Genomic DNA, 18,138 nt, shown 5'->3' with positions numbered 1-18,138 from the left:
GTGGGATGAAATGGAACGAGATACATTTTGGCCGACATTCTGCCAATTTTCTCATCGATGAGAAAACATTTGATCTCAAAACATTTGATCTCAATACAGTTTTCTGTTCTCAAATATATAATGTGTTATGAACAGAGTGGACTAGGTTTTGTAGACTTTACCCTTTGCCAACGTTTTTTTTAAATCGCGTTGTTTAGGAGTGCAAAGGCGAATTTAGTTATTGCACACCATGCTTAATTTGTTTACGGACAAGTGTTGGAGTAACTACTGGATGAGAAATGGCTTGTGAGTCGTAATGACGGCTGGGGAACCAGGATTGACCCAGGAACTGGAAAATGAATCTGCTCTGGATTTGACTTTGATCTCAAATTCAATGGCAGGCAGATGTAGTTGGGAGGTTTTGGAGGAATCTATAGTGGGTAGTGATCACTATCCTATCATGGGGGAGGAAGAATCAGTAGGAAATGGATTGAGGAGATGGATATTTGGGGAAGTGGAGTGGGGTCAGTTCCAGGAGTTGAGTGAACAGGAGCTGTCTCAGGTAGATCTTAATTCAGATATAGCAACAGTCAATGGCGGAATAATAGGAACAATAGTAGGGGCCTCAAGGCAGGTGATTCCTATGGGTACATAGGGGAGAAAGAGTAACGCAGTCCCCTGGTGGAGTGAAGGGTGTAGAGAAGCAGTGAAGAGTAGGAACAGCGCTTTCAGAATGTTGATAAGGTCCCATAATTACCAGCACCTGATTCAGTATAAACAAGCACAAGCAGTAGTAAGGAGGATCATTAGGACAGCTAAGAGGGAGTATTGGCGCTGGTTCTGTGGAAACATAGGCAGGACCACTCCTGTGGGAGAGGTATGGGGGATGATTAAAAGGATGAGTGGGGACAGAAGAGATTGGAATCTCCCTGTGCTGAAAACGGGGGATTGTTGCAGTGAGAGATATGGAGAAGGCAGAGATGTTAGCCCAGGTATTTGTGAAGGTGCACAGTTCAAATAATCTGACAGAAGAGGGGCAGCATGGGGGAGAGAGAGGGTCAGAGGAGAACATCCGGGGTTCCTGGATCAGAAAGAGATGGTGGGGGATACATTGAATGGCCCTTTTACGTTGGCTGAGATGAAGAGTGCATTAGCTAAAGCAACATTTTATTTTATTTAACTAGGCAAGTCAGTTAAGAACAAAGTCTTATTTTCATTGACGGCCTAGGAACAGTGGGTTAACTGCCTTGTTCAGGGGCAGAACGACAGATTTGTACCTTGTCAGCTCTGGGATTCGATCTTGCAACCTTTCGGTCCAACGCTCTAACCACTAGGCTACCTGCCGCCCCATCTCCTGGGAAGGATGAGATGTGTTACATCATGATTGCTCATCTCAGTGACACTGCAATGGGGAAAGTATTGGGCCTTTATAATAAGGTGAGGCGGAAAGGGAAACTGCCTGGAAGTTGGAAGCAGGCGGTAGTTGTGCCAATACAGAAACATGGGAAAGACCCTACAAGTCCTTCAAGCTATAGGCCGCGTTGACATCTCACGTATGTAAACTTATGGAAAGGATGATAACGGAAAGGCTGACTTGCTTTCTGGAGAGTAAAGGACTAATGTCACCAGATCAAAGTGGGTTCACGAAAGGCAGGGGTATGATGGATCCTGTACTGTGCCTTGAGTCAGTCATATGGAAAGCACAGGGAAATAACCAGGTTGTGGTAGCAGTTTTCTTTGATGTAGAAAAGGCTTATGATATGATACAGAAGGAAGGCCTACTTATCAAGCTGGATAAAATGAGGGTTGAATGAAGGGTTTTTAACTGCATAAAGGATTTTATTTTCAGGCGATCAATACAAGTGAGGGTGGGGAGCTCTATGTCAGAAAGCTATGAGGTGGATAATGGTATCCCCCAGGGAAGTGTCATTAGTCCTTTGTTGTTCTCTATTATGATTGACGATGTATTCTCTCAGGTGAGACCTGATATTGGGAGGTCATTGTTTGCGGATGATGGAGTGCTGTGGAGAGAGGGAGAAATATTAGCTATACAGCCAGAAGAGTTCAAGAAGTGATTAAGGAAGTAGAGTAGTGGTCCCTCAGGTGGGGCTTCAAGCTTCCAGTTGAGAAAACACAGACTGTGTTTTTTTCTAGAAGGAAGGTTGGGGAGGAAATATACCTGAAGCTGTTTGAAATGAGTCTGGAGAGGGTGGGAGTGGTTTAGGTTCCTGGGGGTCTGGTTTGACACTCGAATGACTTGGGCGGAGCATATTAACAGAGCAGTTGTCAAAGGAAAGACAATATTGGATGTGATGCGTTGCTTGTCAGGAATGGAGAGGGGGTAGATACAATGGCGTTTAAAATGATATATATAACGCTGTTAAAGTTATCAGTGGATTATGGAAGTATAGCATATGGATCATAAAGCTAGCTGTTATCCAATCCCAAGCCCTAAGAATATGATGTGGAGCACTCAGGACCTCCCGGTGGCAGCGATGCGGGTAGTGTTGGGAGAGATGCCGGTAAAGTTAAGAAGACAGTTGTTGGCCATACTATTGACTGCAGTGTGTGTGGAGGAGGTGAGGCCAGACAGGGTAGTCATCTGCTCTGACTCCTGTGCAGCACTGATAAACTTAAATGCATTTGTGTCTCAGAGCAGACAGAATGTATTGTATGAGGTTTTGCAGTGCTTGTATAGGGTGAAACAGATGGAGATATTTGTGATGTTCCTCTGGGTACCAGCTCATGTGGGAGTAGAGGGGAATGAGGAAGTGGATATTATTGCCAAGCAGACTCTTAAACATCCTAATGTTGAGATGGAATTGTCCATCAGTAAAACAGAAGCCAAGGGATTAATAAGAACAGTGGTTAAAAATAAGTGGCAAGAGTTGTGGAACAGGGAGAGTAAGGGAAGACTATCGCCCCTTAGCACTCACCTCTGTCATCACGAAGTGCTTTGAGAGACTAGTCAAGGCTCATATCACCTCTACCTTACCTGCCACCCTAGACCCACTTCAATTTGCTTAACGCCCCCAATAGATCCACAGACGATGCAATCGTCATCACTCTGCACACTGCTCTATCCCATCTGGACAAGAGGAATACCTATGTAAGAATGCTGTTTATTGACTATAGCTCAGCATTCAACACCATAGTACCCTCCAAGCTCATTATTAAGCTCGAGGCCCTGGGTCTGAACCCCGCCCGGTGCAACTGGGTCCTGGACTTCCTGACAGGAATCCCCCAGGTGGTGAAGGTCGGAAACATCACCTCCACTCCGCTGATCCTCAACACTGGGGCCCCACAAAGGTGTGTGCTCAGCCCCCTCCTGTACTCCCTGTTCACCCATGACTGCGTGGCCAAGCTCACCTCCAACTCAATCATCAAGTTTGCAGATGACACAACAGTAGTAGGCTTGATTTTCCAACGATGACGAGACAGCCGACAGGGAGGAGGTGAGGGCTCTGGGAGTGTGGTGCCTGGAAAACAACCTCTCACTCAACGTCAACAAAACAAAGGAGATGATTGTGGACTTCAAGAAACAGCAGAGGGTGCACCCCCCATCTACATCGACGGGAAGGTGGAAAGCTTCAAGTTCCTTGGCGTACACATCACTGACAAATTGAAATGGACCCCCCACACAGACAGTGTGGTGAAGAAGGCGCAACAGAGCCTCTCCAACTTCAAGAGGCTGAAGAAATGTGGCTTGTCACCTAAAACCCTCACAATCTTACAGATGCACAATTGAAAGCATCCTGTTGGGCTGTATCACCGCCTGGTACGGCAACTGCACTGCAAGACTCTCCAGAGGGTGGTGCGGTCTGCCCAACGCATTCCCGGGGGCAAACTACCTGCCCTCCAGGACACCTACAGCACCCGATGTCACAGGAAGGCCAAAAAGATCATCAAGGACATCAACCACCTGAGCCACTGCCTGTTTACCCCACTATCATCCAGAAGGCTTAGGTCAGTACAGGTGCATCAAAGCTGGGACCGAGAGACTGAAAAACAGCTTCTATCTCAAGGCCATTAGACTGTTAAACAGCCATCACTAGCACATTAGAGGCTGCTGCCTGTAGTCATAGACTAGAAATCACTGGCCACTTTAAGGAGTGGAACACTAGTCACTTTAATAATGTTTACATATCTGGCATTACTCATCTCATATGTATATACTGTTTTCTATACTATTCTATGGTATCTTAGTCACTTAATAATGTTTACATATCTTGCATCACTCATATATGTATATACTGTATTCTACACTATTCTACTGTATCTTAGTCCGTTCCGCTCTGACATCGCTCGTCCATATGTATATAGTCTTAATTCATTCCTACTTAGATTTGTGTGTATTGGATATATGTTGTGTAATTTATTTGAGATATTACTTGTTAGATATTACTGCACTGTCGGAGCTAGAAGCACAAGAATTTCGCTACACCCGCAATAACATCTGCTAATCATGTGTATGTGACCAATTAAAATTTGATTTGATTTGTTTTGACACCTGTATCAGATGCAGGAAAAGGTGGGGGCAGCGAGGTCCTCAGGCCGAGAGAGAAGGGAGGAAAGTGTAGTCACAAGGCTGACTGGGACACACAAGGCTGACTGGGACACACAAGGCTAAATAGTACATTGAAAGTGGTGGGGAAGCATCCACCTGGGAGGTGTGATCATTGTCAGAAGGAGATGGAGACAGTGGATGTTCTATTTCAGTGCCAGAAATATGTGAGAGAAAGGTAGCGATTGTTATTAGATTTGAGGAGTAATGGGGTTGAAGAGCCAGGATTAAGGGAACTGCTGGGACATCTTCAGGGGATGTAGTATTTAATTATGTATTTCGTTTCGTTGGGGAGACGAGATTATTGGGTAGAATAAAAACTTCACTGTCTCTGGTACACAATCCAGACCGGTTGGTGGCGGTAATGCACCTTAAAGTTGGTTGCCAACCGCCATATAAAATCCACAGAAGAAGACTAATTTCTTCCCATTAGAAACGACAGGCTGTGGTCTATCTTGGGTTAGTTATAAAAATTGTTGTCCAGTTTCCGCTCTGTTTTAGCTATCTAGCTAACTAACAAGCTAGTTAGTTGTTTAGCCGTCTTTGTTTATATTGATAAAACACTCTTATTTTGACACAATTTAGGTCGCCAACCTATCATCAGTAATTTAATAAGTGCAAGTTCGCGAAAAGAAAGAAAGCAACCAGGAAGAATATGGAGGTTGATTTCCCAGAGCAAGACGCTAGTAGCACGGACGACGACGACACGGTCAGCTCTTCTGTATCTGAAGATGGAGACAGCTCGGGTAAGGAATACAGTAAATGTAGCTAGCTAGATTTAACTAGGCCAAATGCAGCTTGCTGTTATGCAGTTTGAAAATGTTTTACGTGTGTGTTAGTACAGTATGCATGGCGATTTTGATTATGGTCTCCTTTATGACGAAAGGGATGCTGCGTGGCCATGTTGCTATAGTTGCTAGCTAGCTACTTCTACTGTGTTTACTGTGTTGGAGTTGTCTGACAGTTGGCATGTTTATTTTGCCAACAGAGATGAACGATGAGGACTGCGAGAGGAGACGAGTGGAATGCATGGACGAGATGACTACCCTGGAGAAGCAATTCGGCGACTTGAAAGAACAGTAAAGACAATTGACTACATTCCAAATTGAATCACTCTTACCAGATGTATTTCTTTCTGATCCATGTTTACGTGCATGTTTAAGCCAAGTTAACTAGCTACTGATGATGCTGCTATATTGACTCACCCCTGTCTATCTCGTTATGACTAGGCTGTACAAGGAGAGGCTCTGTCAGGTGGATATAAAGCTACAGGAGGTCATAGCAGCCTGTGCCCAAGAGTATCTGCAACCACTTGCCAACCTACAGGAGAATATGCAGATCAGAACTAAAGTGGGGGGTGAGTTTCCATGTCACTTTGCCTACACTAGATTGGATACTAACGTCCCACTTTGCATTTTAACTTTAGTTGTGACAGGCGGCTGATGTCAACGTCAGAAACGTTCCTTAGATGACCTACCTACCGGGTTCCTGGGTAGGCTACCTCCAAATATAACTAACAGACATTTGTTTAGAAGGCTGGATCTATCATCGGCACCCACCAGGACAATCTAGAGCCCATCCTGGATAAGCGGATCCTCAGAAAGCTTAGGAGTATAGAAGCCAGCACTAGCCACCCCCTCCACAGTACCTGGAGCATCAGTGATATGGCCAAGACTAGACACCCCCTCCACAGTACCTGGAGCATCAGTGATATGGCCAAGACTAGACACCCCCTCCACAGTACCTGGAGCATCAGAGATATGGCCAAGACTAGCCCACCCTCCACAGTACCTGGAGCATCAGAGATATGGCCAAGACTAGACACCCCCTCCACAGTACCTGGAGCATCAGAGATATGGCCAAGACTAGACACCCCCTCCACAGTACCTGGAGCATCAGAGATATGGCCAAGACTAGACACCCCTTCCACAGTACCTGGAGCATCAGAGATATGGCCAAGACTAGACACCCCCTCCACAGTACCTGGAGCATCAGAGATATGGCCAAGACTAGACACCCCCCCCACAGTACCTGGAGCATCAGAGAAATGGCCAAGACTAGACACCCCCTCCACAGTACCTGGAGCATCAGAGATATGGCCAAGACTAGACACCCCCCCCACAGTACCTGGAGCATCAGAGAAATGGCCAAGACTAGACACCCCCTCCACAGTACCTGGAGCATCAGAGATATGGCCAAGACTAGACACCCCCTCCACAGTACCTGGAGCATCAGAGATATGGCCAAGACTAGACACCCCCTCCACAGTACCTGGAGCATCAGTGATATGGCCAAGACTAGACACCCCCTCCACAGTACCTGGAGCATCACAGTGATATGGCCAAGACTAGCCACCCCCTCCACAGTACCTGGAGCATCAGAGATATGGCAGACATATTTATTTTAGCCAGGTCTAAAGCAAAATGTTTCCGCTGATCATTTTTAACACAAACACTTTTTATATTCATTGATGTGATGTTTTGAATGTCTGTGTCCTTGTTGTGTTTTAATGGTGTATTTATTGGTAATGTATGTGTTGGCTGGTGCAATAATATGTCCCCCCTGTGAAATTAATAAAGTACTATCGTATCTTATATACAATGTACTGTTACACTGTAGATATATGGCTCTGTTCTCAGTGACGTCAAACCTTCTGAAGGGTGCCACGAGTAAAGAGATGTTTTCCTTGTCTTGTATCTTCTCTAGGGATCTACCAAGAGCTGTGTCTTGAGTCTGTGAAGAACAAGTACGACTGTGAGATCCAGGCTGCCTGCCAACACTGGGAGGTTGGGTCAATTCAATACGATACAACTTTATTGATCCCCAAGGGCCAATTGTTGGGCCAGTGAATAATGTGACAGTGATCAAACGTGGAATTAAATCATTGTCTCTGGCCCTGTCTGAGGTTTCGGGCTGTAGAAAGCAGTTAGTTTGAATCCTTGTTTTGCCTTGTCTAGTCACATACAGATCAGCAATATGGCTACCTCAAGGAATGAAGGTTGCATGGCAAACTACTGGAAAATAACGTAGAATGCTTTGCAGTTATGCGATCAGCAAAGGTGAATTTTTGTATGTATTGGACCAGGGTCTCTCGCCATGGCGTTGGTAGTACTACAGTACTCATCCATGTTCTGTGTTTCCTCCCAGAGTGAGAAGCTGTTGCTGTTTGACACGGTGCACAGTGACTTAGAGGAGAAGATCAGACGCCTGGAGGAGGACCGACACAGTATCGACATCACCTCAGGTACAGGAGGCTATAGCCCCGGGCTATATGCAGTACTCTGATCCTGTTAACTATATACAGAGGACCTTGAAGGGCTATTACTGTACAGTCGATATTAGTTGGAAATGACTTTACAGCCTGTTAATCTAAGTAAATACTATTACTGACACACCTGATTGAACTAAATGAAGGTCATGGAGGGTAGTTGATGGGTTGAATTAGGTGTTTAAATGCAGGGCTGGAGAGAAAAAAATCCTGCATACCCTACAATCTCAGGTATACCAGCTCGGATTGAAAGTGCCTTCACAAATTATTCATACCCCTTGACTTATTCCACATTTTGATGTGAATACTAATGAAATGCACATTGTTATGTTTGGTAACACTTGCTTATTTTCCCTCGACTCCAACCACATTCGATTATCATTGAACTGATGAGGGTGGAGCTATGTCTACATAAGGGTGCAAATTCTAAACACACACAAAAGCTCTGACAAAGGCCTTGAGGTCGATATGTAAAGCTTATTAAAGAGCAGTGGGTTTCTTTTCTCATCTTGTGTTAGACTGAATTCAAATTGTATTAAATTTATATTTTTTTCTCTCACCCATCTACAAACGGTATCCCATAATGACAAAGTGAAAACATTTTTGCTAATTAATTGAAAATTAAATACAGAAATATCTAATTTACAATAGTATTCACACCCCTGAGTCAATACTTTGTAGAAGCACCTTTGGTAGTGATTACAGCGGTGAGTCTTTCTGAGTAAGTTTCTCAGACTTTTTCTCTCTTGGATTGTGCAACATTTGCCCATTTATTCTTTTCAAAATTCTTCAAGCTCTGTTAAATTGGTTGTTGATCATTGCTAGACAACCATTTTCAGATCTTGCCATAGATTTTCAAGCAGATTTAAGTCAAAACTAACTTGGGAACTCAGGAACATTCACTGTCTTCTTGGTAAGCAACTCCAGTGTAGATTTGGCCTTGTGTTTTAGGTTATTGTCCTGCTGAAAGGTGCATTCATCTGGTGTAAAGCAGACTGAACCAGGTTTTCCTCTAGAATTTTGTCTGTGCTTAGCTCCATTTCTTTTTTTTAAATCGAGATAAAGCCCCTGTCATCAGTGATTTTAAAAGCATACCCAAAATATGATGCAGCCACCAGTATGCTTGAAAATATGGAGAGTAGTACTCAGTAATTTGTTGTCTTGGATTTGCCCCAAACATAACACTATTTATTCCTGACAAAAAGTTATTTGCTTTGACACATTTTTTGCAGTTTTACTTTAGTGCCTTGTTGCAAACAGCATGCATGTTTTAGAGTATTTGTATTGTGTGCAGGCGTCATTTTCACTCTGTCAATTAGGTTAGTGTTGTGCCGTAACTAGAGGGGTCACTACAGACCTGGGTTTGATTTCGGGCTGTATCACAACTGGCCGTCATCGCGAGTCCCATAGGGCGGTGCACAGTTGGCCCAGCGTCGTCCGGGGTTGGCCGGGGTAGCCTGTCATTCATTGTAAATAAGAATTTACTCTTAACTGACTTGCCTAGTTAAATAAAATAAAAATCTGTTTTAAAGTCACCATTGGCCTCATGGTGAAATCCCTGAGCATTTTCCTTCCTCTCCGGTAATTGAGTTAGGAAGGACGCCTGTATCTTTGTAGTGACTGGGTTTATCAATACACCTAAAGTGTAATTAATAACTTCACCATGCTCAAAGGATATTCAATGTCTGCTTTTTATTTTTACCCATCTACCAATAGGGACCATTCTTTGAGAGGCATTGGAAAACCTCCCTGGTGTTTGTGGTTGAATCAGGGCTTGAAATTCACTGCTCAACTGAGGGACCTTACAATTATCTGTGTGTGGGGTACAGAGATGAGGTAGTCATTCAATAATCATGTTAAACATTATTATTGCACACAGACTGAGTCCATGCAACTTATTATGTGACTTGTTAAGCACATTTTTAGTCCTGAACTTGTTAAGGCTTGCCATAACAAAGGGGTTGAATACTTATTGCCTTAAGACATTTCAGCTTTTCATTTTTAATTGATTTGTAAAAATGTCTAAACATAATTCCACTTTGACATTATGGGGTATTGTGTGTGGGCCAGTGACCAAAAATCTCAATTTTTTAAAATTCCTGTTGTAACATAATGTAGAAAAAGTCAAGGGGTGGGAACACTTTCTGAAGGTGTAACGGATGTGAAATGGCTAGCTAGTTAGCGGGTACGCGCTACTAGCATTTCAATCAGTTACGTCACTTGCTCTGAGGGCCTCAGAGCAAGTGACGTAACTGATTGAAATGCTAGTAGCGCATACCCGCTAACTTAGCTAGCCATTTCACAACCGTTACAAAGGCACTAACTGTCTTGTGGCTTTGCACGCTTCTTGCTCCGTCTCTGCATTCCAGAACTGTGGAACGATGGTTTACATTCACGGAAGAACAAGAAGAAGGATCCCTTCTGCCCTGTCAAGAAAAAGAAGCCTGTTGTTGTCTCAGATATCCTTTCTTTCTACCCGTCTTACTCTATTGATGCTGTATTAGATACAGATACGGTCAGTGCTAATATCAATAAAGAACTTTACCTTTTTACTTAACCCTTTCCCACGTCCATATATTGTTTACATGTTGCAAGACATCGATGTACTTGAAGACTGGACAGCAATACGAAAGGTATTTGAGTTAACCAAATGTAAGTCTTTGTTGTAATTTTGTTAGGGTTGGAATTTAACTTTTCAATCTTGCTCTGTATGCACCACAGGCGGAGCTGACATTAGGGACGCACAGGGTCAAGGTCGATGGTAAGAATCTCAGATTTATGTCTCATTTGTTACAGTATCTGGTCCCACATTATATTAAGAGCAGGGATGAAAATAGATTAAACATTTTACCTGTACGGTACCTTCTATGTTTACATTTCTGATTTTTTTTTTGGGGGGGGGGGCCCTAGACATAGAATCCCTATTAATTTAATAGAATGACATATAGAATCCCTATTCAGTTAGTATAATGACGTGTAGCGTCCCCATTTTTAGTTAATAGGATCTCTATGGGCCCAATAGTAAAGATATGTCATTTATCTTTTAAAATCTATTATTTTGATGTTCCATTAACATAACTAGTCATGATGTTTTCATCTGATTGTCAATCACTTCAGAAGGCTTCTGTAAGCCTGGCTACCTGCGTATATTTGCGTATAAATAATTCCCGCTTCCATACTGTGCACCCGACATTTGATGAATGGAAAAAGTCATCTGTTAAAAAAAATAATATATACATATATATATATACACACACAGTTTTAAGTCGAAGTTTACATGCACCATAGCCAAATATATTTAAACTCAGTTTTTCACAATTCCTGACATTTAATCCTATCAAAAATTCCCTGTCTTAGGTCAGTTAGGATCAACACTTTATTTAAAGAATGTTAAATGTCAGAGTAATAGCAGAGAGAATGATTTATTTCAGCTTTTATTTATTTTATCACATTCCCAGTGGGTCAGAAGTTTACATGCACTCAATTAGTATTTGGTAGCATTGCTTTTAAATTGTTTAACTTGGGTCAAATGTTTCAGGTAGCCTTCCACAAGCTTTCCACAATAAGTTGGGTGAATCTTGGCCCATTCCTTCTGACAGAGTTGGTGTAACTGAGTCAGGTTTGTAGGCCTCCTTGCTCGCACATGCTTTTTCAGTTCTGCCCATTTCTATAGGATTGAGGTCAGGGCTTTGTGATGGCCACTCCAATACCTTGACTTTGTTGTCGTTAAGCCATTTTGCCACAACTTTGGAGGTATGCTTGAGGTCACTGTCCAATTGGAAGACCCATTTGCGACCAAGCTTTAACTTCCTGACTGATGTCTTGATGTTGCTTCAATATATCCACATAATTTTCCCTCCTCATGATGCCATCTATTTTGAAGTGCACCAGTCCCTCCTGCAGCAAAGCACCCACACAACATGATGCTGCCACCCCCGTGCTTCACGGTTGGGATGGTATTCTTCGGCTTGCAAGCCTCCCCCTTTTTCCTCCAAACATAACAATGGTCATTATGGCCAAGCAGTTCTATTTTTGTTTCATCAGACCAGAGGACATTTCTCCAAAAAGTACGATCGTTGTCCCCATGTGCAGTTGCAAACCGTAGTCTGTTTTTTTTTTTTATGACGGTTTTGGAGGTTATTTCGATATAGGACTTGTTTTACTGTGGATATAGATACTTTTGTACCCGTTTCCTCCAGCATCTTCACAAGGTCCTTTGCTGTTGTTCTGGGATTGATTTGCACTTTTCTCACCAAAGTACGTTCATCTCTAGGAGACAGAACGCTTCTCCTTCCTGAGCGGTATGACGGCTGCGTGGTCCCATGGTGTTTATACTAGCATACTATTGTTTGTACAGCTGAACGTGGTACCTTCAAGCATTTGGAAATTGCTCCCAAGGATGAACCAGACTTGTGGAGGTCTACCATTTTTTTTCTGAGGTCTTGGCTGATTTCTTTTGATTTTCCCATGATGTCAAGCAAAGAGGCACTGAGTTTGAAGGTAGGCCTTGAAATACATCCACAGGTACACCTCCAGTTGACTCAAATTTTGTCAATTAGCCTATCAGAAGCTTCTAAAGCAATGACATCATGTTCTGGAATTTTCCAAGCTGTTTAAAGGCACAGTCAACTTAGTGTATGTAAACTCCTGACCCACTGGAATTGTGATACAGTGAAATAATCTGTCTGTAAACAATTGTTGTAAAAATGACTTGTGTCATGCACAAAGTAGATGTCTTAACCGACTTGCCAAAACTATAGTTTGTTAATTAACAAGAAATTTGTGGAGAGGTTAAAAAACAAGTTTTAATCAATCAATCAATCAATTTTATTTTATATAGCCCTTCGTACATCAGCTAATATCTCGAAGTGCTGTACAGACACCCAGCCTAAAACCCCAAACAGCTAGTAATACAGGTGTAGAAGCACGGTGGCTAGGAAAAACTCCCTAGAAAGGCCAAAACCTAGGAAGAAACCTAGAGAGGAACCAGGCTATGAGGGGTGGCCAGTCCTCTTCTGGCTGTGCCGGGTGGAGATTATAACAGAACTATGCCAAGATGTTCAAAAATGTTCATAAGTGACAAGCATGGTCAAATAATAATCATGAATAATTTTCAGTTGGCTTTTCATAGCCGATCATCAAGAGTTGAAAAACAACAGGTCTGGGACAGGTGGCGGTTCCATAACCGCAGGCAGAACAGCTGAAACTGGAATAGCAGCAAGGCCAGGCGGACTGGGGACAGCAAGGAGTCACCACGGGCGGCAGTCCCGACGCATGGTCCTAGGGCCCAGGTCCTCCGAGAGAAAGAAAGAGAGAAGGAGAAAATTAGAGAGAGCCAAGATTTTCAAAATTTCCATAAATGACAAGCATGGTCAAATAATAATCAGGAATAAATCTCAGTTGGCTTTTCATAGCCGATCATTAAGAGTTGAAAACAGCAGGTCTGGGACAGGTAGGGGTTCCATAACCGCAGGCAGAACAGTTGAAACTGGAATAGCAGCAAGGCCAGGCGGACTGGGGACAGCAAGGAGTCACCACGGGCCGGTAGTCCCGACGTATGGTCCTAGGGCTCAGGTCCTCCGAGAGAAAGAAAGAGAGAAGGAGAAAATTAGAGAGAGCCAAGATTTTCAAAATGTTCATAAATGACAAGCATGGTCAAATAATAATCAGGAATAAATCTCAGTTGGCTTTTCATAGCCGATCATTAAGAGTTGAAAACAGCAGGTCTGGGACAGGTAGGGGTTCCGTAACCACAGGCAGAACAGTTGAAACTGGAATAGCAGCAAGGCCAGGCGGACTGGGGACAGCAAGGTGTCATCATGCCCGGTAGTCCTGACGTATGGTCCTAGGGCTCAGGTTCTCAGAGAGAAAGAGAGAACGAGAGAATTAGAGAGAGCATACTTAAATTCACACAGGACACTGGATAAGACAGGAGAAGTACTCCAGGTAACCAACTGACCCTAGCCCCCCGACACAAACTACTGCAGCATAAATACTGGAGGCTGAGACAGGAGCGGTCAGGAGACACTGTGGCCCCATCCGAAGAAACCCCCGGACAGGGCCAAATAGGAAGGATATAACCCCACCCACTTTGCCAAAGCACAGCCCCCGCACCACTAGAGGGAAATCCTCAACCACCAACTTACAATCCTGAGACAAGGCCGAGTATAGCCCACAAAGGTCTCCACCACAGCACAAACCAAGGGGGGGCGCCAACCCAGACAGGAAGATCACGTCAGTAACTCAACCCACTCAAGTGACGCACCCCTCCTAGGGACGGCATGAAAGAGCACCAGCAAGCCAGTGACTCAGCCCCTGTAACAGGGTTAGAGGCAGAGAATCCCAGTGGAGAGAGGGGAACCGGCCTGGCAGAGACAGCAAGGGCGGTTCGTTGCTCCAGAGCCTTTCCGTTCACCTTCACACTCCTGGGCCAGGCTACACTCAATCATATGACCTACTGAAGAGATAAGTCTTCAGTAAAGACTTAAAGGTTGAGACCGAGTCTGCGTCTCTCACATGGGTAGGCAGACTGTTCCATAAAAATGGAGATCTATAGGAGAAAGCCCTGCCTCCCGCTGTTTGCTTAGAAATTCTAGGGACAATTAGGAGGCCTGTGTCTTAATGACTCCAACCTAAGTGTATGTAAATGTCAGACTTCAACTATGTGTGTGTGTATATATATATATATATATATGAATATATATATGAATATATATATATATGAATGGTAACCTGAATTGATGGATCCACTGTGTCTCGGCCACTCATTTCTGCCTTCGCAATAATTCACTTATCATCAAAATCATTTTGGAGAGTATTGTCCAGGTTAAGTCCATTTGCCAGTGTTTCATGTAGGTGACATGCTGTAATGCTAAATAACAGTGTAGCAGCAGTACAGTTTCCTTGGCATCTTTGTGTTAATTATTGTGATAGGCTGTTGTTCAATCGGTATGGCGTAGCCCCACTGTTTATTTTGCCGGTACTCCGTCCCGGATCGTACCAGCTTAGTTTCACCCCTTATTTAACACTTTCTGAATGTATGTATTTAGATAGAGTGGGTATATGTTAATACATAGTGCTTACAACTGTTGTACCTTCATTATGACGTGTTTTGTGCTGTGTGTGTGTGTAGTCCCTACCAAAGCTGACAGACACCATCATGTGGCGAGGTCTGAGGAGGGCAGACTGTTCTATGACAGCCAGTGGTAGTGTAGAGGACAGGCCTCGTGTATCAGCAAGAAGGACCAACACCCTACCAGGTGTGTGTCTTGGTGTCTGTGTAGGAAATGTATGTTTTCAAATGGTGGATGTCTTTGAGGTAAGTGTGTGTGTGTGTATTTCTGTATGTATATATGCATGTGACGCATTTGAGCGTGGGAGCATGATCTTGTGTGGATATACTGTTGATGTTCATACACTAGATTCAAGTGTTGTAAGTGAATTGGTTTAAGGAGGCATATAGGTGTATGTAATGTGTATTCATATATTTTATTATCCAATCCTCTTCCGTCTCTCCGCACAGTGCCATAATAACCACCATAAACCATGACGAGGTGTGGTTCAAACGGCTTGACAGCAGCAAGTCCAAACTCTACATCTCTCAGCTGCAGAAAGGCAAATATATCATCAAACACTCCTAATGTCCCTCACAGCCTGCCGTACTCTTTCACCCTGGATAACAGATGATGAACTCCACTGCCATAAAATGTCCTCTCCTTTATGTCAGTGGACTTAACCAAGCCTGGTCCTGGAGAGCTACAGGTCAGGATGTGTAGGGTCAGTGACTGACTAATGCTCTTTGTATGTTAATATGATCTGCGAGGCCAACAAGTGTCATTCCTTCTCTAAACTGGAAATGAGATGAGTGAAATTCTGGTTGTGAGGAGGAGTGGTGTAGTGGGTCTTTAGTGTATTTTACCCCCCTTCTCCCTAATTACTATCTTGTCTCATCGCTGCAACTCCCTAACGGGCTCGGGAGAGGCGAAGGTGGAGTCCGAAACATGACTCGCCAAGCCGTGCTCCTTAACACCCGCCAGCTTAACCCTGAAGCCGCCGCACCAATGTGTCGGAGGAAACACTGCTCAACTGGCGACCGGGGTCAGCCTGCAGTCACCTGGCCAGCCACAAGGAGTCGCTAGAGCGCGATGGGCCAAGTAAAGCACCCCCCCCCCCCCCGGGTCAAACCCTCCTAAGCCGGACAACACTGGGCCAATTGTGCGCCGTCCTATGGAACTCCCGGCCATGGCCGGTTGTGGCACAGCCCAGGAATGAACCGCGATGCAGTGCCTTAGACCGCTGCGTCACTCGGGGAGCCCCGTAGTGTGCCTTTTTTAACAAGATGATGCCTACAGTCTTGAACTTACTCCGCTCTTCTGGCCGGTGAGAACAGGACGAGGATCAAGTCAAGCGGGTCCATTGGTTGTGACTGGATGGAATGCTAAAGCCTGGTCCTAATGATGCGTTTCCTTCACTGTGAGACCCCCACCTCTTGTAGTATTCCATGTATAGTCTCATCTTTCATGTCTCTGTTACTATTCTGATAAGGATACACCGCTCTCGCTTTTTCTGTCTTCCCTTTCTTCCTGCCCTCAAGGGGACATGATACCATTTACCTAACCAATGCTGTCAGATGTGTTATCAATTGAAGGAAGGAAGGAAGGAAGGAAGGAAGGAAGGAAGGAAGGAAGGAAGGAAGGAAGGAAGGAAGGAAGGAAGGAAGGAAGGATGGATGGATGGATGGATGTTAACTATATTTTAGCATGGCCAAGGTCAGTAGAGATGGGTCAAAATGTCTGGTTGTTGTACAATCACGTCCATGCAATCCCACTCTTTTGCACATGATTGGATATTGTGGGAAAGCATTTGTTTCTGTGTATAAAGTACCACCTGCCAACAGTTTTGCATCTTAAGGTTCTCAACATATTATGAATTGTGTAATGTTACAGGCTGTATATATTGGGAGCATCTGCTGTTTTTTTTTTCGCAGCCTATGAAGAATTCTACTTATGTCCGTCTGAGTACGATCAGACCAAATGTTTCACTGCCATCAATTGAACAGTAGTCCTGCTGTCTTGAGTTTTTATTTGTAAAGTTTGGATTTTTTTGTGTATTTTTGGGGGGGGGGGGAATTAAGGCTCAGTCTACACTACATTTTCTTTTCATGTCATGCGGGAGGAAAATTGGAATAAAATATCATAGTCACAATTCATGTACAGCAAATAAAATATTTAATTTTGTAGTAAACGTGTAATTTGCCTTAGTTTGTAAAGATTGTAGAACCTTGACGCAATCCTATAGAAAGAACTGGATTTACAGCCATTGATTAAAGCAAAATAGTCTGGGTGGAATAGAAGGCCATATCATAATTCCTTTTTACGTTGTCCGTCAGTAAAGCTGACAGCATGTCTAGTGAAGCTAAATCGACTTGCTCAGCACAAGCCATTCCTTCCTGCTCTCTGTCGAGTCCTAGAACAAATTATGTGAAATTATACAGCGTATTCCCTCTCATTGCCAAGCAGGTTCCATAGTGCATTTAAACTGTATACACAACCCAACCCCAAATCACTAGTTATAATCTATATAGCTCTGTTATAGAGGCAAAATTGCCAGGCAATGCTGAACCCAAAGTCAATCCCAAGGTTTAGTCCAATGCAACCCCACCCCCCCCCCCCCCCCTTCGTATGCTCAGCGTGGCTTTATAATGGCCAAAGTCTGCTCTGCTGTTCAACTGTTTAGCCAGGGTTTTCTGCCAGAGGGGAACTCACTAGATTAACACACTGTATTGGGATCGATGCAGGATCCACTCAAATATCTCACTTATCCCCCTCTGTCCATTCTCTACCTAAGTCCTATACTGAGCAAAAACAAACTCATTAAGTAGCCTTCTAGGTAGAAGTTTACCTTCAGCACAGATCTAGGATCAGTTTATCCTAGCCCCAACCCTAACCTCAACCATTGGAGGTATGAAAGATATCTATCCCTGTATCAGTGGGTAGGGGCAACTTAAATCAAAGCACTCCAAAAAGGCATGTGCTGTATATAAATCCCCATATAGTCTACGTAAGATAATAAAAACATCCCCATCAAAATCTGTTGGTTTAAGCTAGAACTATCTGTCTGTCTCCGTCTACCGCATCCACCTGTGGCGGTCTTCCGCATCTGCGGTGGAAGGTGGCCGAGCTACAGCTGTGTTTGTCAGACTGAGAGATCCCGAAAATCGGTCTATTCACGAAAATGGCTGTAGCTTCCGAACAATTTGGCTTCCCGTTTTGCTCCACCCTCCCACACACAAGACCTACGGGGAGGTGTCTGAAGTCGATACCGTCGA

General features: G+C 43.9%; 1 protein-coding gene across 4 annotated transcripts; it reads left to right on the top strand.

Moving 5' to 3' along the window:
* The first annotated feature begins 4,965 nt into the window (after positions 1–4,965).
* On the top strand, positions 4,966–17,054 carry LOC139582563 (breast cancer metastasis-suppressor 1-like protein-A). 4 transcript variants are annotated; one of them, XM_071412664.1, is made up of 10 exons: positions 4,966–5,289; positions 5,532–5,622; positions 5,773–5,900; positions 7,250–7,329; positions 7,691–7,787; positions 10,181–10,270; positions 10,380–10,444; positions 10,533–10,572; positions 14,944–15,070; positions 15,334–17,054. In XM_071412664.1, exons 1-9 carry the CDS (start codon positions 5,199–5,201, stop codon positions 15,018–15,020), a joined length of 759 nt encoding a protein of 252 aa, XP_071268765.1. In that variant the 5' UTR covers positions 4,966–5,198; the 3' UTR covers positions 15,021–15,070; positions 15,334–17,054. The 4 variants fall into 4 exon arrangements, with proteins under 4 accessions (XP_071268765.1, XP_071268764.1, XP_071268767.1 ...); XM_071412663.1 differs by having other exon boundaries at positions 10,380–10,445; positions 10,525–10,572; XM_071412666.1 differs by lacking the exon at positions 14,944–15,070 and having other exon boundaries at positions 15,334–15,476.
* The last annotated feature ends 1,084 nt before the right edge of the window (positions 17,055–18,138 follow it).

The sequence above is a fragment of the Salvelinus alpinus genome, chromosome 8 (assembly GCF_045679555.1).
Source record: "Salvelinus alpinus chromosome 8, SLU_Salpinus.1, whole genome shotgun sequence".
NCBI lineage: Eukaryota > Metazoa > Chordata > Actinopteri > Salmoniformes > Salmonidae > Salvelinus > Salvelinus alpinus.
Note: the sequence above shows the minus strand (reverse complement) of the source record. Positions and strands in the feature narration are given on the sequence as shown.